Source organism: Natrix helvetica (genome assembly GCF_964273705.1).
Source record: "Natrix helvetica genome assembly, chromosome: 15".
In the NCBI taxonomy this organism is placed as follows: domain Eukaryota; kingdom Metazoa; phylum Chordata; class Lepidosauria; order Squamata; family Natricidae; genus Natrix; species Natrix helvetica.
This window is the reverse complement of record NC_138565.1, coordinates 6063603-6085408: the sequence shown is the minus strand read 5'-3', so window position 1 is coordinate 6085408 and position 21806 is coordinate 6063603. Positions and strand designations below refer to the sequence as shown.

General features: G+C 48.0%; 1 protein-coding gene across 3 annotated transcripts in view; it reads left to right on the top strand.

Moving 5' to 3' along the window:
• The window catches only part of SLC25A25 (solute carrier family 25 member 25), a 50842-nt gene that overhangs the window by 16304 nt on the left and 12732 nt on the right, over positions 1-21806 (top strand). The window contains exon 1 of one of the 3 annotated variants that reach the window (XM_081967284.1): positions 13821-14192. The exons of the other annotated variants lie outside the window; for them this stretch is intronic. Coding sequence (XP_081823410.1) covers positions 14034-14192 — 159 coding nt within the window. The 5' untranslated portion in view covers positions 13821-14033. Of the gene's footprint in view, positions 1-13820; positions 14193-21806 lie in introns of those variants that run through there. 3 annotated transcript variants of the gene reach the window in all.

The following is a 21806-nucleotide window of genomic DNA, read 5'->3' as shown; positions in this document are numbered from 1 at the left end:
AGGAATAGAATAGAATAGGAGAAGGAATAGAATAGAATAGGAGAAGAAATAGAATAGAATTAGAATAGAATAGAATAGAATAGAATAGGAGAAGGATTAGAATAGAATAGGAGAAGGAATAGAATAGAATTAGAATAGAATAGAATAGAATAGGAGAAGGAATAGAATAGAATAGGAGAAGGAATAGAATAGGAGAAGGAATAGAATAGAATAGAATAGAATAGGAGAAGAAATAGAATAGAATTAGAATAGAATAGGAGAAGGAATAGAATAGAATAGGAGAAAGAATAGAATAGAAATAGAAGGAATAGAATATAATAGGAGAAGGAATAGAATAGAAATAGAATAGAATAGAATAACAGAGTTGAAAGGGACCTTGGAGGTCTTCTAGTCCAACCCCTTGCCTAGACAGGAAACCCTATACCATTTCAGACAAATGGTTATTCATTGGATGTGCTAAAATTTCTCACACCTGATAGGAAAGATGGAGGGGAGGATGGAGAGATAGGTAAGAACTGGGGAGGAGGGGACCGTGTGATCTTAATGTAGAAAAGGAGAATGTATGTACCTCTTCAGTTCTTTCTCCCCTACAAATATACAAGAAAGAGAATGATGAATCAATGCCATCCTCTGGATCCCTTCTTTTAATAATCCTGGGAGGGGGGGGAGAGGGCACATGTGGAGGTGGGTTTCATTTGTGCCGCGTCTAGGACAAATAATAAACCTTTCCTATTTTAAGCATCCATTGAAATCGCTACAGGTAAAAGAATGCCGCCCGAAAAAGCCAAAATGTCCAGCCTTGTATAACAACGAGGCTACCTGAATTTCAAGAATGGAGGCAAACTGGTTCTCAGACGTTCATTTGGCTTGATAAGGATCTTCAGATTTGCAAAGGAAGGGCGATGGGGAGAATAAGAACAGAGGGGAAATGCCAAAGGAAGGCTTCAAGGCCGAACGTTTGTTCTCGAGAAAGAGCTTGAATATTGATTTTGAAAGGCCTGTAAGGCGAAGGTCGGGCCAGGAAGAAAGAAATGAATTGCCACAATCTTTGAGACTAGGTCCACGGAGCAGGCTGAAAAGCTGGAGTATCTCGAGAGAAGCAGGGTCTCACATAGGTAGGAGTGAAGTCAGGAAGGGTCATACCACTCATTATGCGTTCACCAAAGCCTTATCCTGCCCCCTCTTCCCCTATCCCCCAATAAAAGCCTTCAAGGTGTCGCAGATTAGTCAACATTTGTTGTGGTTAGTTGCAAAGTCTTGTCCAACCCATCGCGACCACATGGACAACGTTCCTCCAGGCCTTCCTGTCCTCTCCCATCCTCTGGCGTCCATTTAAGCTCACGCCGACTGCTTCGGTGACTCCATCCAGTCACCTCCTTCTCTGTCGTCCCCTTCTTCTTCTTTTGCCCTCCATCGTTCCCAGCATGAGGCTCTTCTCCAGGGAGTCCTTCCTTCTTCTTAGGTGGCCAAAGTCTTTGAGTTTCCTCTCCAGGATCTGGCCTTCTAAAGAGCAGTCGGGGTTGATCTCCTCTAGGACCGACCGGTTGGATGGCCTTGCAGTCCAAGGGACTCGAAGGAGTCTTCTCCAGCACCAGAGTCCAAAGGCCTCCATTCTTTGGCGCTCAGCCTTCCTTAGGGTCCAACCTTCACAGCCATCCATTGCAACTGGGAAAACCACAGCCTTGACTAGACACACTTTTGATTGGCAGGGTGATATCTCTGCTTTTTAGTCTGCTGTCTAGATTGGCCATCGCTCTCCTCCCCAGGAGCAAGCCTCTTTTAATTTCTTGCCTGCCGTCCCCATCTGCGGTGATCTTGGAGCCCCAGGAAAACTAAATCGGTCCCTGCCTCCATTTCTTCCCCATCTATTTACCAGGAACTGAGCACCCCCTAATTTTTTATGTAGCCTGACTGGTGCAGGAGAATCCGAAATCCATCTCACGATGGGGCGCGTGCATTGGGAAAGATGCAAATTTCCCGACTTGTTGGAGGGGACCATTGTGCAAAAGATGGCACACCAAGGAATTCCTGTCTTCCTCTGTTGCTCCGTTGATTCAAAGGCCTTGCTCGAATGCCACTTTTTGAGACCGAAGCATTTATGCCCTGTTGCTGCTGCTTCCTTGGATACAGGATGTGCCGTATTTTTCAGAGTATAAGACGCACCTTTTTCCCTCAAAAAAGAGGCTGAAAATCTGGGTGCATCTTATACACGGAATACACATTTTTTGCCTCCCGAAACCCTGCCCCCTTCACCAAAGTGGCCATGCAAAGCCTGTAGAAGGCTTTCAGAGAGTTCCTGGGGGCTGGGGAGGGCAGAAATGAGCAAAAAACTGGCAATTTTTTGCTCAATTTTGCCCCCCCCCCCCAGCCCCTAGGAGCACTCTATAAGCCTCCTAAAGGCAATGCACGCCCCCCTTTTTTTTGACGAAAAACGGGCCGTTTTGGGCAGGTTTGCAGAATGCAAATGTTTCCTCTTCAAAACCTTGGTGCGCCTTATACTCTGAAAAATACGGTACTTGCTCTGAATTTGCAACACCCTAAAATGGCACAAACGGGGTGTTTGCTGGTTCGTATGTTGCCGGATAACTTTCCCACCAACTTTGTTCCCCGGCCTTGGTTTGTGGGTAACAAAGTTGGTCTAGAATCAGGAGTGCCCAGCCCGTGGCGACTTTTAAGACCCCTGGACTCTTCGGTTCCCACACTTCCTCAGGCAGTTCTCGGAGACACATTCCTGGCACCCGGTTTTTTTTAAAAAAATAATCTTTTTATTACTTCCCCAAGTCTTAAAAAAAAAAAAAAAACTCGCGGTTGCATCACAACTTGAGTGTAGGATTTATTCCCCCCCCTCCTTACCACTTCACTCGTTGCTTTTTTTTAACCCGCCGTTTGAAAGTGTCATTTTAATTTTTCAATGTTGTCCCTGCCCAATCTCGGGAAATTGGGGTGCGTTTGTTCCTTTTAGAGGTTCCAAAGGAAGCCAACCCCCTTCTCCCCCCCCTTCTCCCATTTGTTTGCGCTGCGGCGGTCACATCGGGAACGGATAATCCCAGTTCCAATTCGAGCGTCGTAAAATTGCTTCACCCTTTTTTGAGAACAGAGGTGATATTTGCTGAGCAAGAAGGAAAAGCGTCTGTGTGTGTCGTTCTCCCCCCCTGCAGCATCTGTTGATTTCGAGAGCCTCTTGTTTGCTCTCTCGCGCGCTGCAAAACACACTCCTGGACCCTGCCGGGGTTAGCAGATCCAATGCTTCAGAAGCTCGGGAACAAACACTATTAATCAGTTCCATAGTCCAGTTGGAGGTGATTTTGTTGACTTTCTCCCTTGAGCCAACTGGGGCATCTCTTTTCTGTATAAAAAGGCTCGCTCCTCTTTCTGCCCTCCTCCCAACTTGGTGAAATATTAATGGACATGTGTTGGATCAGTGCAGCTTTCCTATTCAGAGCATCTCACTTTTAAATATATATATATATGTATGTATGTATGTATGTATGTATGTATGTATGTATGTATGTTATATTTGTACTGATAAATAAATAAAGGGAGACTAGTATAGATCTATTTCGAGCTAATTAGCTCTCATCAGCTAGCCATACCCTTACTGGGATTTGAACCCGGGCTGTATATATCTTAGGCAGGAGTTTATATATATTTAAACTCCTATTTATATAGGAGTTTGTGTGTGTGTGTGTGTGTGTGTGTGTGTGTGTGTATAATATACTCACATAATGTGAATATATGATCACCCCGACTCCGCAGCATTGCATTGTTTTAAATGTAAATACATTTAAATACATTTAAAACAATGCAATGCTGCGGAGTCGGGGTGATCATATATTCCCATTATGTACAGCTAGTTTCAACCATTAACAGTTAATCTACTTAATACATTGTCTGTCCTTCTGTTCAATCACAATATATACATTTGTTCCAGTCTTGTCATCTTGACTTATACCAATGATAAAATCTATTCCATACCTCAAAATATTCTGATTCCCCTTTATTTTTAAGTTCCAAAGTGACCCTATCTGCTTCTGCACAGGCCAACACTTTTCTGATTATATCTAGCTCTGATGGTGTATTTTCTTTTTTCCAATGCTGTGCATAGGTTATGCGCGCTGCAGTCAGTATATGTATAATTAGATAGAGCGTATCTTTCTTAAACCCCTCCGGTATTATGCCTAGGAGAAAAGTTTCTGGTTTAAACATAATTTGTTCTCCCACCATTTGTTCTAACCACGATTGAATCATTTTCCAATATTTTTTTGCCTCATTGCACGTCCACCACATAGGATAGAAAGTGCCTGGTGTTTTTTTACACTTCCAACAATTTGGGGCCAGATTTTTAAACATTTTAGAAAGCCATGCTGGCGGGAGAAGAGCATCTCACTTTTAAAGAGAGATCGGTTTGTTTTTTTCTCTTCTTATTTCCTTGCTGTTCTTGTCCTGCCAGGATTTTCTTTTTTTATACCTGGGCATGACAAAACTAAAGGTAGAAGCACAGATTATAGGTGAAACCTGGCTCAAACACAATCACCGGGAAAGGGACCTTGGAGTCCTAGTGGACGATTCCTTAAAACAGTAGCCAACAAGGCGAACACCATCCTGGGTTGTATAAACAAGAGGCGCAGAATCAAAATCACGTGGTGTGTTGGTAACGCTTTATTAAAACCTTAGGCGTCCACAGCTGGAATACGGCATCCAGTTTTGGTCACCACATCACAAAGAAACAAATGTGGAGACTTTGGGAGAAGTGCAGAGAAGAGCAACAAAGATGATTAAAGGCCTAGAGACAGAAGGAACGGTTGCAGGAATTGGGTTGGGCTAGTGTAGAGAAAAGAAGGAGTAGGGAGGACATAATAGCAGTTATTTGAGGGGTTCCCCATTTTCCAAAGCCCCCCGAAGGCAAGGCAAGAAGCAACGGATGGAAACTAATCAAGGAGAGAAGCAACTTAGAACTTAGGAGAAACTTCCTGACAGGGAGGACAATGAACCAGTGGTACAGCTTGCCACCAGAAGTTGTGAATGCTGGAGGTTTTTAAGAAGCGATTGGGTAACCGTTTGTCTGAAGCAGTGTAGGGTTTCATGCCTAAGCAGGGGGTGGGACTAGAAGACCTCCAAGGTCCCTTTCCAGCTCGATTCTGATTCTGAGGCTTGATTTGAAGATGCTGTTTGTTTAACGGCCAGAGGGGGATGTGGGGTGGGGGAATAATAGAGTCCTTGGACATCTGTCCCTCCATCCCCCCCCCCCCCCCCCGGGACACCAGCTCTCTGTAACCAGCTCCTTGTCTCCATGGGAAAAATCATCCGTTCCCTGGGAAATAAATCATGAGTCACTTTTCAAGAGATAGGAAAAGCAACATCTGTTGGGAGAGCCTGTATCATTTCCATAGAAATAGGTCATCTCGGGAGGGTTCCCTTCCCCCCCCTTCCACAGGAGACATTTGTCCTGTATTAATAAGGTAAATGTCCCCCTCGCACATCTGTGCTGGTCGTTCCCGACTCTAGGGGGCGGTGCTCATCTCTGTTTCAAAGCCGAAGAGCCAGAGCTGTCCGAAGACGTCTCCGTGGTCATGTGGCCGGCATGACTCAACACCAAAGGCACACAAAACACTGTTCTCTTCCCATAAGTGGTCCTTATTTTTCTACTTGCATTTTTTACGTGCTTTCGAACTTCTAGGTTGGCAGAAGCTGGGACAAGTCACAGGAGCTCCCTCCGTTACATGGGGCCAGGGATTTGAACCGCCGAACTGCTAACCTTTTTGATCGACAAGCTCAGCGGCTTAGCCCCTGAGCCACCACGTCCCTTTTGTATTAATGGACACATTTATATTCCCAAGTGTTGGTAAACTCATTCTGAAGTCGTGAGCCAGTTCAGATCTCACAGCAAAACAGGAGGTTTTTTTTTTCAAAAGGCAACTGGACTTTGTTTTTCCTTGAAGAGGTTTCACTTCTTATCCAAGAAGCTTCTTCAGATCTTCAGAAGGCAACTGGACTCTGTTTTTCCTTGAAGAGGTTTCACTTCTCATCCAAGAAGCTTCTTCAGTTCTTCAGAAGGCAACTGTTTTTCCTTGAAGACGTTTCGCTTCTCATCCAAGAAACTTCTTCAGTTCTTCAGAAGGCAACTGGACTCTGTTTTTCCTTGAAGAGGTTTCACTTCTCATCCAAGAAGCTTCTTCAGCTCTTCAGAAGGCAACTGGACTCTGTTTTTCCTTGAAGAGGTTTCACTTCTCACCCAAGAAGCTTCTTCAGTTCTTCAGAAGGCAACTGGACTCTGTTTTTCCTTGAAGAGGTTTCGCTTCTCATCCAAGAAGCTTCTTCAGTTCTTCAGAAGGCAACTGGACTTGGTTTTTCCTTGAAGAGGTTTCGCTTCTCATCCAAGAAGCTTCTTCAGTTCTTCAGAAGGCAACTGGACTTGGTTTTTCCTTGAAAAGGTTTCGCTTCTCACCCAAGAAGCTTCTTCAGTTCTTCAGAAGGCAAGTGGACTTGGTTTTTCCTTGAAGAGGTTTCGCTTCTCATCCAAGAAGTTTCTTCAGTTCTCATCCAAGAAACTTCTTCAGTCAGAACTTGGATGAGAAACAAAACCTCTTCCAGGAAAAAGCGAGTCCAAGTTGCCTTCCGAAGAACCGAAGAAGCTTCTTGGATGAGACCATCCTTGGCCCCAATTGCATTGGACGTGACAGTTGAATTCAGCCCCCGTCAAGGCAGCCTTGGGCAAAAGGATGAAGTTTGTTTCTTTTCACAGGGACATAAAACTGAGGACAAACAGCACCGTTGATAAGTGCTGATCGATGGAGAATGGAGAAAGTCTGTAGAATTGTAATTTAACACCACACAAAAGCAACTTTTCAAGAAAGGGGGTATTTTTGTTGCCTTTCTCAACTGCAGGAAACTTTTCTCCTTGGTGAAGCACCTGAAGGCAGGACAAGAAGCAATGGGTGGAAACTAATCTTAGGAGAGAAGCAACCTAGAACTAAGGAGGAATTTCCTGACAGTGAGAACCATTAACCAGTGGAACAACTTGCCTCCAGAAGTTGGGAATGCTCCAACACTGGAAGATTTTAAGAAGATGCTGGACAACCATTTGTCTGAAATGGTGTAGGGTCTCCTGCTTGAGCAGGGGTGAGGCGCTGTGGCTCACGGGGCTAAGACGCTGAGCTTGTTGATTGAAAGTTTGGCGGTTCGAATCCCTGGCGCCGCATAACGGAGTGAGCTCTTGTCCCAGCTTCTGCCAACCTAGCCGTTCGAAAGCAGGTCAAAAAATGCAAGTAGACAAATAGGAACCACCTTTGGTGGGAAGGGAACAGCGCTCCGTGCGCCTTCGGCGTTGAGTCATGCCGGCCACATGACCACAGAGACATCTTCGGACAGCGCTGGCTCTCCGGCTTTGAAACGGAGATGAGCACCGCCCCCTAGAGTCAGGAACGACTAACACAGATGTGCGAGGGGAACCTTGACCTTGCTTGAGCAAGGGGTTGGACTAGAAGACCTCCAAGGTCTCTTCCAACTCTGATATTCAGTTCTGTTCCTTACTCAGTACCAGGGTTATTCATTCCGGTTTTAGCCTTTTCCGAGATGTAGCCAACTTTCAGCCCAGCCTGGATTGGGGGCACCCTCTTCTACCCCTCCTTCCTCCCATCTCTTCCCGCATCAGATTCCCCGGCTGCTGCATTTTCCTTGAGATCCGGTTGCTCTCCTTCTGCTCGCAGCCAAGACGCAACTTGAAAACGAATTTCCTTGCTGCATTGCGTTACATTCTGGCTTTGGGCTACTCAGGAGCAGCCTTTTCACACACACACCCCCGGGCTCTTGGAAGACTTCCGTCCCTCTTTGTTAGAAGCCAAAGCAGAGCTAGAGAACTCGCATTAGGAACCTGGCTGGTTGGGGACTTTTTTGGGGGGGGGGGCAGCCGAGGCTGAAAAGCGACATCTCCAGATCACCGGGCGCCTTTCAAATGTTAAGAGATTTCATTTTGCAACGCCTGTCTCCAGATTAACACTTGGGGTCTTCGGTCCCGTACCAGAAGGAAGCGATGCTGGGGTGGAGGGCTTTTCTTGTATCCCCCCCCCCCCGTGAATAGCGTCCCGGCCGTTGATCTTTGGGAAGCACTCCAAGAGCCATTGGGACCTTGTACCCCAGGAAAAAAAATCAACACAAAACCCTTCCCGTTGCCTGACAATTTCCTGAGCGGCCACAGAACCAGTATATGTGCATCTCTCCCATGTTCCTTAGAGGCTCCCAGCCAAAAGGAAAGATTGGGGAGCTGGGGGGGCGATTTAAAGGGGAGCTAATGAAGGGCGAACCCCCACCGGGGCCCACTCGGCGTTCGTCCCAAATTGGGATCAGATCTCCTGCTCCCCAGAGTCAAGAATTTACGGGTGTCTCCAACCATCCTGGCCACCTCCTGATGGGGAGCGTCTCTTCCATTTGCAGGGGCACCAAAGTGGGGGGTGCAGTCCTAGGAACCTATTAACCCCCCCCCACACACAAATATTTAGCCCTTGATGGGTTTTGGTTGAAGAGCAGGTGGCTGCAAACAGCTTCCTCTGTGTTTTGTGTGTAATTAAGCCTGTTGCCAGGTTTTCAATACCGGCAATGGATACCTGATTAAACTTTAATTTGTCAGGATTTATTACAGCCGGCCTTTAATTTTGTTATTACCTTGCCAGGTAATTTTGCCGAATGAATTGAGTAGAATAAACTTCTTCGGAAGTTTGTTTTTTTAATTTTCTGAGAAGGACTTCAACATTTCCTGCTTAGACTCTTCTTCTTCTTCTTCTTCTTCTTCTTCTTCTTCTTCTTCTTCTTCTTCTTCTTCTTCTTCTTCTTCTTCTTCTTCTTCTTCTTCTCCTCCTCCTCCTCCTCCTCCTCCTCCTCCTCCTCCTCCTCCTCCTCCTCCTTCTTCCTCCTCTTCTTCTCCTCCTCCTCCTCCTCCTCCTCCTCCTCCTTCCTCCTCCTCCTCCTCTCCTCCCTCCTCCTCCCCCCTCCTTCCTCCTCCTTCCTCCTCCTCCTCCTTCTCCTCCTCCTCCTCCTCCTCCTCCTCCTCCTCCTCCTCCTCCTCTCCTCCCTCCTCCTCCCCCCTCCTTCCTCCTCCTTCCTCCTCCTCCTCCCCCCCCCTCCTCCTCCTCCTCCTTCCTCCTCCTCCTCCTCTCCTCCCTCCTCCTCCCCCCTCCTTCCTCCTCCTCCTCCTCCTCCTCCCCCCTCCTCCTCCTCCTCCTCCTCCTCCTCCTCCTCCTCCTCCTCCTCCTCCTCCTCCTGACGATCCATCTGTATTGGAAAGTCCCACAAGATCTTCACCTTCTCATGTTCGGTATCTTTTTCCAAAAAGTTCTTCTTCTTCTTATAACATTATTATTATTATTATTATTTCTTCTTTTGGTCAAAAGAAACTTTGTGCGATGACGATTCTGGCTGCTGGCCAGGGCTTTCTAGTCTTGAGGACTAGAATCTTGGTGCCGAGTAGGTCAGTATTTGAGGGGCTGCCATAAAGAAGAGGCGGGGAGGGGGGGGAAACTTATTGTACAAAGCATCAAAAGGCAAGGCAAGAAACAGTGGAGGGAAACTAATCCAAGGGGAGAAGAAACCTGGAAGGAAGGAGAAACTTCCTAATAGAACAATTCACCAGTGGAACTGCCGACTACCAGAAGTGATGGGTGCTTCATCACAGGAGGTTTTTAAGAAGAAACTGGCCAGCCACCTGTGTGACAGGGTATAGGGCCTCTTGCTTGAGCAGGGGGTTGGACTAGATGACCTCCACGGTCCCTTTCCAGCTCTATTCTGACTGATTGATGGTTTTAAATAGCGGGAGGTTGAATCGCAGCAACTGGGATGACTTAAGAGTTTTATGGACTATGACCTAACCCTAGCCGAGAGCATTCGAATCATAAAGGTGGGCTCACGGGCAGTCCTCGACTTACAACACTTCATTTAATGACCGTGCAGCCTTCCAAAGACGTCTCCGTGGTCATGTGGCCGGCATGGCTCAACGCCGAAGGCGCACGGAATGCTGTTCCCTTCCCACCAAAGGTGGTTCCTATTTTCCTACTGGCATTTTTTAACCTGCTTTTGAACTGCTAGGTTGGCAGAAGCTGGGACGAGTCACGGGAGCTCCCTCCGTTATGCGCTCGGGATTCGAACAGCTGAACTGCCGACCTTTCTGATCGACAAGCTCAGCGTCTTTGCCCCTGAGCTAAGGGTCTTTTTTTTTCCCTTCCCTTTTTAATGGAGGATTGTTCCTGGCTGTGAGCCAGGCTGGCTTCCCGAAAGGGCACCCTGTGGGCATAACGGAGCCAGGCTGGTGGGAACTGGCCAAGAATGTGTAACTTGGACTGGTCTTGAGGGCAAGCGCCCCCCCCGTAAATCACGCAGTATCTCAAGCACGCCAAGCGCATGGCTGCAGCCGTGTCAAAAGGGGCGGGTTACAGAAAGATGCCCAAAAGGTGAGATGGGAAGGAAAAGGGGGAGCAAAATCTCTAGACAATGGGGGCTGTGCCTTTTTTTTAAAAAAAAAGCACCAGCTCTCATTTCTGTTTTCTTTTGTTTTTTCCTCCCCCCCCCCCCCCCCCAAGTGAGGTTGGCTTTAAAAGCAGTTTGGAGGAAAGAGAGGATTGGAGTTAGTGAGATATTGGAAGGAGATGGCGAAGGCAGCTGAGTGGGACAACTGGCAGCATTGCGTGGCGAGAGTTCTTTGGGATAATTGCTCCTTCCTTCCTTCTCTCCTTCCTTTCCTCCTCCCCTCCCTCCCTCTCATTCCATCTAAGAATCACTTTCTTCCTTCCCTTGCTCCTTCCCTCCCTCCCCTCTTTCCTCTCCTCTTCCTTCCTTCCCTTCTTCCTTTCCTCCTCCCTCCCTCCCTCTCATTCCATCTAAGAATCACTTCCTTCCTTCCTTTGCTCCTTCCCTCCCTCCCCTCTCTCCTCTTCCTTCCTTCCTTCCTTTCCTCCTCCCTCTCATTCCAGCTAAGAATCACTTCCTTCATTCCCTTTCTCCTTCCCTCTCTCTCTCCTCTCCCTTCCTTCCCTCCCTCCTTCCCTCTCCTTCCATCTAATGATCACTTTCTTCCTTCCCTTGCTTCTTCCCTCCCTCTCCTCTCTCCTCTTCCTTCCCTCCTCCCTCCCTCCCTCCCTTTCATTCCAGCTAAGAATCACTTTCTTCCTTCCCTTGCTCCTTCCCTCCCTCTCCTCTCCCTTCCTCTCTTGTCTCCTCCTTCCCTCCCTCCCATTTCCATCTCTTCCCTCCCTCTTCTTTTCCATCCTCCCATTTCTATCTCTTTCCTTCCTTCCTCCCGCTTCTTTCTTCCCATCCTCCCATTTTATCTCCTTCCTTCCTCCCTCCTTCTCTCCCTTCCGTCCTCCCCTCCCTCCCTCCCATCCTCCCATTTCTATCTCCCTCTTTCCCTTCCCACCCGTTACAGCTTTCTAAGATACGTGGATTGCAGTTCCCAGTGCCAGTTGGGGGATTCTGGGAGTCGAACTCCCCACACAAGCCTTATATATTTGCAAAATTGAGAAGCACTGCCCTGGTGCATAAATCGGCGACCCTCCCACATCGAGACTCAGGCCGCCTGTCTCTCCGTCTCTGTTTCGTCCTCTGTCCTGCCGCAGCTCCTGAGAAGGTTGCGGGGTTTAATCCCCGACAGTCACACCAGGTGACCTTGAATTGGAGCTGCTGCCTGGCTTAAAAGTTGGCATCTTCTGTCTCCCAATTAGGTGCGGCTTCAGTCTCCTACTCTTCCTCCATAAATCTTGCCAGGCAGCTTGAAAGCTGGCATTAGGCAAGTCCACCCCTATCGCCTTACTAGCTTCTTCGTGCAAACTCTTCAACATTTCTCTCTTCCCCACAACCCTCCCATTTAGGGACTTGCCAGGTTTCCGCAATCTGGGTGTTCACCATTTCGCTATTCAAACATTCTTAATTCCTTTGAAAGGTTCCTGACAGCAAACATTGCCAAAACTCCCCCCCCCCTCTATAATTAGCCGGTTTAGAGAAATAGGACGCGGTGGCCCAGTAGCTAAGACTCTGAGCTTGTCGACTGGCAGTTCGCCCGTTCGAATCCCTAGCGCCGCGAAACGGAGCGAGCTCCCGTGACTCGTCCCAGCTTCTTTTTGAAAGGATTTTTTATTTTATTTTTTTAAACATAAAAGACAAGGTAAAACATTCTCCTCCATTACACACAGCATGTCGTTTGGTTACAAGCTTTTGTGCATCCATATTTTGAATTACGTGTACCGTCACAAATTTTCCATCTCATATGACTAGGTACCTCACTTTCGTTTTACATCATATATTCAATTGCAGTTAATATTGTACAGTTTAATGTCGAGACGTCGAGCAACTCAACCCCCAAGGAGTTTTGGGTGTTGCGTCTTGCTTCACTAGGAGGCCTGATCTGCTCCTCCTTTTGTCCTCCTTCCTCTTTCCACACCACTTCCCCGAACCTGGACAGGACTTGTGGGAAATTAATTAAACATATTAACAAAGTTAGAAGGCACCTTGTAGGCCATCTAGTCCAACCCCCCCCCCCAAGCAGGAGACCCTACACCATTTCTGACAGATGCCAGTCCAATCTCCCCTTGAAAGCCTCCAGGGATGAAGCTCCCACAACTTCTGAAGGCAACGTCTGTTCCATGGGTTGATTGTTCTCACGGTCAGAAAATTCCTCCTTATTTCCAGGTGGAATCTCTCCTTGATCCGTTTCCATCCATTATTCCTTGTCTGGCCTTCGGGTGCTTTAGAAAATAGCATGAGTCCCCCCTCTCCTCTCTGTGGTAGACCCTCAAATATTTTTTTGATTTTACCGAGAAAAGAACCACCAACTGGAGATCAAAGGATGGAGCAGAACCCCACACTCAATAGGGTTTAGGATAAGTGTTGGTGCATTTTGTGCGATCGTGGTCTTCCCTGGTCCTTCTCTTCCCTAAATTCACCTCCACTTATCCTAAAACCCTTCTGAGCGTTGGCTTCCACTCCATCCCTCGATCTCCAGCTGGTTCTTCTTTCTCTCTAAAACCGGTACCCGAAAACTGCAGAAAGCTTTCTGCTCCATTCTCTCTCTCTCTGCCCCCCCCTCTCTCTGTGTCTCTCCCTCTATCTCTCTCTTTCTGTGTCTCTCTCTCTTTTCTCTGTTTCTTTCTATCTCTCTGTTTCTTTCTCTCTCTGTTTCTTTCTCTCTCTGTCTCTTTCTCTCTCCTTTTCTCTCTGACTCTCTCCCTTTCTGTCTCTGTCTCTCTTCCTCTGTCTGTCGCTCTCTCTGTCTCTGTGTGTGTGCGTGTGTCTCTGTGTCTCTCTTTTTTCTCTGTTTCTTTCTCTCGTGTTTTTCTTTCTCTCTCTCTCTTTCTCTGTATGTCTCTCTCTCTTTCTCTCTCCTTTTCTCTCTGACTCTCCCTTTCTCTCTGTCTCTGTCTCTCTTTCTCTGTCTGTCTGTCGCTCTCTCTCTCTCTGTCTCCGTCTCTGTCTCTGTGGGTTTGTGTGTGTGTCTCTCTCTGTGTCTCTTTTTTCTCTGCTTCTCTCTCTCTCTGTTTTTCTCTCTCTCTCTGTTTCTCTCTCTCTCTCTCTGTTTCTTTCTCTCTCTCTTTGTTTCTCTCTCTGTGTGTGTTTCTTTCTCCCTCCCTCTCTCTCTCCCTCCCTCTCTTTCTCTCTCTCTTTCTCTCTCTCTCAGCTCTGCAGGCTTGGAGAGAGTTAAATCTTCCCTGCCAGCAGGGAAAGTGAGTGACGTGTGTGTGTGAAGCTTTTACGAAAGGCCCGGGTGGGGGCAACGCCCTCCCATCACATGCCTTGGCAGAGAACAGGCAGAGCTCTAGATTTCCCCCAGCCGCAGACTTCCCTTTTGTAGTAGGAGGGCAGGGCCGGCTCAGCCAATGGCAGCCGAGACAGCCCCGGTCATACCTGGGCGTCATGCCCACTAGCCCGGCATTTCGGCATTTCCTCTCTTCCCGGCAAGGCCACGACTGACAGAGCAAAGGGAGAGAGAGAGAGAGAGAGAGAGAAATCCAGCCGGTGGGATCTATCGTGACCACGCAACTCGGGCGAGGGGGGAGATGCTTTGCCTGTGCCTCTATGTGCCAAACTTCGGCGCTTTCCAGGGGGAGTTTGAGTACTTTGAGTCGAGGGGCCTCCCCGCCGGGCTGAAATCCATCTTCAGGTTGAGCCTCTTGATCCCTTCCCAGGAATTCTCCACCTATCGGCAGTGGAAGCAGGTGAGGAGGAAGCCAAAGAGGCAGTTTTCTTCGGTTTGGTGTGGCAAAGAAGCCACCAGGGTGTGTGTGTGTGTGGTCTTCTCCCCCAATTCTTTCCCCCTTCTTCTCCTCTTCTTCCCTCCTCCTTCTCCCCTTCTTCTCCCCTTGTTTCCCCCTCCTTCCCTTTCTTCCCCCTTCTTCCCTCCTTCTCTCCTTCCCTCCTTCCCCCCTCTTTCCCCCTTCTTCCCTCTTCTTCCCCCTCCTTCCCCCTTCTTCCCGTCCTTCTTCCCTCCTCCTTCCCCCTTCTCCCCTTCTTCCCCCCTCCTTCCCCCTTCTCCCCTTCTTCCCCCCTCCTTCCCTCCTTCTTCCCCCTTCTTCCCCGCTTCTTTCCCTTTCTTCTCCCCTTCATCAAAGCCTTTCAGATGGAGAAAAAGAGAGATTCGCCCCATTAGCATCTCAAAGAGAAGTTGGCCGGCCCTGGTTGGGACCCTCATTGCTTCCCCCCTCCCCTGCATTTCTCTTTGATTTGGGGATCCCTTCTCAATTTCCCTTTTTTCTCCTTTCGGCTTTCGCTTCACTCTTTCTGCCGCTACCAGTTGCTCTTCCCCTGTAGCATATTTGGACACCTTCCGACTTCAACTTCCAGCGTCGGTCTATCTTTTTTGCCTTTTTGGTGCTGTCCGTGGGGTTTTCATGGCAAAAGATCCTGGAGTGGGTTGCCCTTTCCTTCTCCGGGGAATCCCGTTTTCTCTTGTGGCCCTGCGCAGCCTAGGTTATAGCTTCCTTTTTTAATTTTTAATTTTATTTTTCCCATTCAAGTTCATTCCTAAGTATACATTTTTATCATTGCTATTTAACTTTTGTCTATTCATCACTGGTCTCTATAATTATTTTTACACACACACACACACACATTCTGCCACCCCGTGCTTCCATCTTATTTTGCAACAACCTTACTCCTTCCATCTTCTCAACCTCCCTTCTCTACCTTCTTCTTTCCTCCTCTCCTTCCTCCTCTCCTTCCTCCTTTCTTCTTCCCCTCTCCTCCTCTTCCACTTCTCTCTCTCTCCTCCACATTCCCCACCCTTGCTGTCTCTGCTTTACCCCTTCCCTCCTCATCCTGCTCCTAGCTTCGTTGAGCTGTGCAAGCCCCTTCGCCACGACAAGGCGGTAACCCCTGAAGGGTTTGTGTGCTCCTTCTCTGGTTTTGCCTTTCCACTTTTGTGTATATCAAAAGAGGCAGAGCAGCGGGGCGTAAAGAGTCTACTTTCTCGGTCTCTTCACTTAAGAACTTCCTACGTTCAGTCTTAGTTCCTTCCTCTCTTCCCAACTGACCTACTTTTCTCCAAAGTGAAGCCTTTGTGACTTCCGATCGCCCGTTGGGTTTGAGTTTATTGGAGTGCATAATTTGGCGTGCCGGGGAAGATTTCCTCCTGCCTCGGTGTCATGGGGACAGCGGAATGAGTAACGCAGATGGAATTTCTCTGACTTCCTTTGAAAACGCTTGTGGGCTTTTTCTTCAAGCCGAGCCTGTTCTCGTGACCCGAGCCGGGCACCTTTTGGAGAGGTGGGAACTATAGTTCCCGTCATCTTCACCTAGGTTGGAGAGGAGTCTTCCGGCCTGAGGGACTTGCTTTTACCGTAGTTCCTGACCCTGCCCAAAGTGCAGAGACATGGTGGGGAGAGTCACCTCGGAGAAGATCAGGAGGAGGGGAAGAGGTGGAAAATGAGAAGGAGGAGAGAGGGGAGAGAAGGAGGAGGAGAAGGGGAAGAGGAGGAGAAGGGGAAGAGGAGGAAAAGGGGAAAAGGAGAAGGGGAGGAGGAAAAGAAGAAGAGGAGAAGGAGGAGGAGAAGGGGAAGTGGTGGTGATGGAGGAGGAAGAAAAGGAAGAAGAGAAAGGGGAAAAGGAGGAGAAGGGGAAGAGGAAAGGGAAGAGGAGGAAAAGGGGAAAAGGAGAAGGGGGAGAGGAGAAGGGGAAGTGGTGGTGATGGAGGAGGAAGAAAAGGAAGAGGAGAAAGGGGAGGAGAAGGAGGAGAAGGGAAGAGGACAAAAAGGAAAGGGAAGAGGAGGAGGAAAAGGGGAAGAGGGGAAGGAGGAGGAGAAGGGAAGTGGTGATGGAGGAAGAAGAAAAGGAAGAGAAGAAAGGGGAGAAGAAGGAGAAGGGGAAGAGGAGGAAAAGGAAAGGGAAAGAGGAAAAGGAAAAGGAGAAAGGAGGAGGAAAAGGAAAAGGGGAAGAGGAGAAGAAAGGGAAGAGGACGAGGAGAAAGGAAACAGGAGGAAGAGAAGTTGGAGGAGAAGGAGGAAAAGGAGAAAGGAAAGAGGAGGAAGGGGAAGAAATAACTTGGAGATAGTTGATGGAAGGCGGTGCATCTTCGAAATGATTTATGTTTTTTTTTTTTAACTCCTCAACTTTCAACCAGGATGGGCTGGTCTAGAAATTGCCCTGGGGCGAAATTTCCAAACCTGGCTTATGCAGATGTGCACTAAGAAGAAGCCTGCATTCACCTGTATCACTTGAGCAAGGACCTGGGAAGTCTCTCGCTTGAGTTTCTTTCCTGGAAACCGCATCCCTGGCCGATGAGCCCGGGTAGACCACATTCCTAGAAGGCACTTTTTGGGGCATGGCAAGTGATTTTAAGGCCGAAAGGATGGAGCTGGTGAGGTTGCTTTTGTTAAACAATAAATGTTGGAGCCTCCAGCTGAGGTCCTGATCCACTCAGCTCACCGACACCCGTGAGTTGAACGGAGGAAGACCTCAATGGAAGGTCTCAGCCAGGGCTAATTCCAGACTTGGGACACTGGAGATGGGAAGCAGGAGTGTAACAACTCGGACTTCCTGTCATACTTGCAGAATTTAATAGCAGCAGTTCCTAATCATTGTCCCCACCAACACAGAATTGTGGCACACCCTTGAAAAAGGACTGTGTGGGTTGCCAGTAATTTGTGTTTCACCGGGGCACCACCAGCCCTTTTGACTGGGTGTAGGCATCTCTGTAGGGTTTGATATTCAGGACACCACCAACATTTTTGACTGGGTGTAAGCATCTCTGTAGGGTTTGATGTTCAGGGCACCACCAACATTTTTGACTGGGTGTAAGCATCTCTGTAGGGTTTGATGTTCAGGGCACCACCAGCCCTTTTGACTGGGTGTAGGCATCTCTGTAGGGTTTGATGTTCAGGGCACCACCAACATTTTTGACTGGGTGTAAGCATCTCTGTAGGGTTTGATGTTCAGGGCACCACCAACATTTTTGACTGGGTGTAAGCATCTCTGTAGGGTTTGATGTTCAGGGCACCACCAACATTTTTGACTGGGTGTAGGCATCTCTGTAGGGATTGATGTTCAGGGCAAAACCAACCCTTTTGACTGGGTGTAGGCATCTCTGTAGGGTTTGGTGTTCAGGACACCACCAACATTTTTGACTGGGTGTAGGCATCTCTGTAGGGATTGATGTTCAGGGCAAAACCAACCCTTTTGACTGGGTGTAGGCATCTCTGTAGGGTTTGGTGTTCAGGACACCACCAACATTTTTGACTGGGTGTAGGCATCTCTGTAGGGATTGATGTTCAGGGCACCACCAACCCTTCTTACTGGGTGTAAGCATCTCTGTAGGGTTTGATGTTCAGGGCACCACCAACATTTTTGACTGGGTGTAGGCATCTCTGTAGGGATTGATGTTCAGGGCAAAACCAACCCTTTTGACTGGGTGTAGGCATCTCTGTAGGTTTTGGTGTTCAGGGCACCACCAAGACTCTGTAGGCATCTCTGTAGGGTTCGATTTTCAGTTCCACATGCTGAGTACCAGATAACAGGTGTTCTCTTTTTTTTTATGACGGCATTGATTAATCATTAATTGACCTAGAGAGATAACTCCAGGTCCAGCAGGAGCACATGACAACGTCGTAATTTCAGAATTGCCCGTGGACCTATCCCCCACAGGCTGTTCTCTTGCATTGACATTTGGCCCAATCTGTCTCAAGCACCTCTTTCCCCGTAGCTCATTCCCCAGATCTCTTGATAACGACACCCGCAGGCTAAAAAGCTCCCCCCCCCTAAAAAAAGACTCAAATTTTAGCCCCCAAAGGCATTTGCGGTGTCTTAGTTGCAAGGAAAGACTTTTCCATGGATTTCAGGAAATGGGAATCTTCGGTTTCCCAGTTTGATTCCCTTCTTCGCTGCGAGAACGCAAAGAGCTGAAATATTTTGGCACCGGGCGGGACGTTGCCTGTTGCAATTTTAGAAACACCCAAACTGAGCCAATAAGAGCCTTCATGCCAATTGAAGTTCCTTCTTCCTCCTTCGGTGCGATCCGTGGCAAAATTTCTGGGGAGGAGAATTCTGCATTTTAGGGCGGCTCCAGGGTTGATTTATTAAGGCCCCCAAATGGGGGTCCTTTGGCTGGGGGTGGGGGGGAACTCTGAATAAGTTTGCCCTTGCTGTCTTCTGCTGACTCGCCTCTTTCTATCTTTAGCCTGTAAGCGATGATGCCTGCTCTCATTCTCTCTCTCTCTCTCTCTCTCTCTCTCTCTCTCTCTCTCTCTCTCCCTCCCTCCCTCCCTCCCTCCCTCCCTCCCTCCCTCCCTCCCTCTCTCTCTCTCTCTCTCTCTCTCTCTCCTTTTTACAACCATCATATGATTGTCTGGTGCGTTGGTCAGCTTGAAAGTAACAAAGGTCATTGCAAAGGGTGGCTGGATGTCCTTACCGACCAGAAAAAAAAAAACCCGGGCTTAAATTATATAACGGTCCCAACTTCAGCTGTTGAGCGGGAAGGGACATAACGCCTCTCGAGTACAATTTTAATGTAATAATTCTCTCTCTGAACAAAATCATAATTATTTGTCGACAGCTGCACTTATGCAGCCCCGTGCCAGGGCTTTGATTTTTGCAGGATGTTGGCTTATGGTGCACCAGCTGCTTGGCTGCTTTTCGTGGTTTGATTTGCTAAGAGATGGGGCCCTGAACTCCAGATCGAGCTTCATCTGGCCGACAAACATGAGGACAGATTACGGGGCTTAAAATCTCTAGTGGGATGCTCCATGCAAGCCAATTGTTCTGACCCCAGCAGCACGAAGCCGGGTCCCTGTCCCGATAAACCCCTTCTATTTAATTTACAGTGTATTCCTCTCCAGCAAAGTCTTTCTCCTCCCACCGTCTTAGTTCATAATGACTGACCTTGATCAGGCTTGGAGAGTGGCCAGGCCGGTATCTTTCAGATGCCACAATACTTGGCAAGAATACAGGAATGAACTGATTACCTCCTGCAAACTCCACTCCCCCTTTGCTCCTCTTTTATTTCCTCTGGGAGGGGCCGTTCATTGTCCACCTGTGGCCTTACTCTCAAATCGATCCTTGTTCTTTAGCTGTTCCCTTTGTCTGGCAGCTCTGCGGATGCATACACTGGGAACAGGCTCCAGCTGTTCTTCTGCCTCACTGATGTCTGACTCTGAAGGCAGCTGATAACTGACATACGGCCCTGGCCCCTTCTCTGCCCCCCCTCCCCACCATAGAGTCTCTTCCTAGCGTGGCATCCTTTTTCCTTTGCCGACTGGAACTCTGGTACACCCCCCCCCCCCACCATAGAGTCTCCTTCTAGCGCACCATCCTTTTTCCTCTCCCTGTCCTAACTGAAAGCTCTATCAATTGTGGAGCCGACTGGCGAGAGGAAGCTGCAGCAGAGGGATGAAAGAGCCACACGCGGCTCGAGAGCCACAGATTGCTGAGCCCTGTCCTAGGTGCTTATAGGAAAGATGGATGACTGAGATCATCGTGCCGTGTGAGGATGAGTAACTCGCCTAGATGAGACACTGTCGGGCTGTTCCTTCCAGAGGTGGAGCCGTGTTATTTTATTGCTATGAAAAAATTGATACCTTGGCTACGCCGTGGAAGTAACAATCGCATCATTTGTTTGTTTTTCGGCTTTAACCTCCCAGTCTGGTTGCAGTTTATTTAGTCATCGATGGTGGGACAATAGCTTGAGTATGTTGGTGATTCCTAAGGCCTTCAAAGTCACGAGTTTTCAGCGCAGAAAGAAACCCTTTCCTTCCTTTATTCAAAACCAGGTCTGTCTCACTAAACCCACTATGCAAAGCAGGTGGCGCAACTGGGTTGAGCAAGCCAAGATTGGCTGCATTAACAGAGGGACAAGAATGCGTTAAGTGTTAAGTACCACTCTATAATGCTTTTTGGTAAGAACACACTTGGAGAGCTGCATCCATTTTGGTGGCCACGATGTAGAAAAGATGTGGAGACTCTAGAAAGAGTGCAGAGAAGAGAAACGAAGAGGATTAAGGGACTGGAGGCTAAAACATACGATGAACGGTTGCAGGAACTGGGCATGGTTAGTCTAGGGAAGAGAAGGACCAGGCAGTCTTCTAATATTTGAGGGGATGCCCCAGAGAGGAGGGGGTCAAGCTATTCTCCAAAGCACCCGAAGGCCAGACGAGGAATAATGGATGGAAACAGGAGAGATTCAACCTAGAAATAAGGAATTTTTCTGACAGTGAGAACAATCAACCAAGGGAACAGAAGTTGCCTTCAGAGGTTGTGGGAGCTTCATCCCTGGAAGCTTTCAAGAGGAGACTGGACTGCCATCTGTCAGAAATGGGGTAGGGCCTCGGGTTTGGACTAGATGACCTCCAAGGTCCCTTCCAACTCTCATATTCTATCATCATTCTGTTCTTGGATACTGTTGAATGCCTTGGGAATCGGTAAATGGAGCCCATATTGGATTTTCTTGTGCTGCACTCTGAGGATCCTTAGAAGAAAAAGGACTAGGGGAGACAGGATAGCATTGTTCCAATATCTCAGGGGTTGCCCCAAAGAAGAGGGGGTCAAGCTATTCTCCAAAGCACTGAAGGGCAGAACAAGAAGCAATAGGTGGAAACTCATGAAGGAGAGAAGCAACTTAGAACTAAGGAGAAATGTCCTGACCGTGAGGACAATTAATCAGTGGAACAGCTTGCCTCCAGAAGTTGTGAATGCTCCAACACTGGGAGTTTTGAAGAAGATGTTGGAAAACCCTTTGTCTGTAGTGGTGTAGGGTTTCCTGCCTGAGTAGGGGGTTGGACTAGAAGACCTCCAAGGTCCCTTCCAACTCTGCCATTCTATTCTCACCCTCTCGCCCTCCTGTCTCATGACGGCTGGAAGGAACTGTTTCTGCTGGCGGGAATGTTCAGGGTGAAGGGTATTTATTTCTGAAACAACCTGACCTTGCCATCTCTTAATCTCTTTTGCAAAGAGACACTTTGCTCCCGAATTCTAGTTTCCCCCAGGTTCTTGCACAAGAATATATCTGCAAGGCATCCAAACCAGTTCTGGCTTGTTTTAGAGCCTTTAACGATCGCTTCTTAATGTTTCTTAGCTTAGCCAGCAAGTTTTCCAGCGGCGGTTAGATTCCCCCAGAAATAGCTAGTTTTCCTGTTGGTTCTCCTTATTAAAGCAAAAGAAAAATATTTATTTTCCAGGGGAAAGGCTAAAAAGCCAGCGTTCAGATAGTTAGGTTGACCTTGGGGCTTTTTTTTTCTTTTCAATTTTTCAATTTTATTAACAAACATGTAAAACACACACACACACACGCAGAACTTAAGACGCACAACACATTTACCCAACGCAATACAAACAGGAGCTTCCTGTTC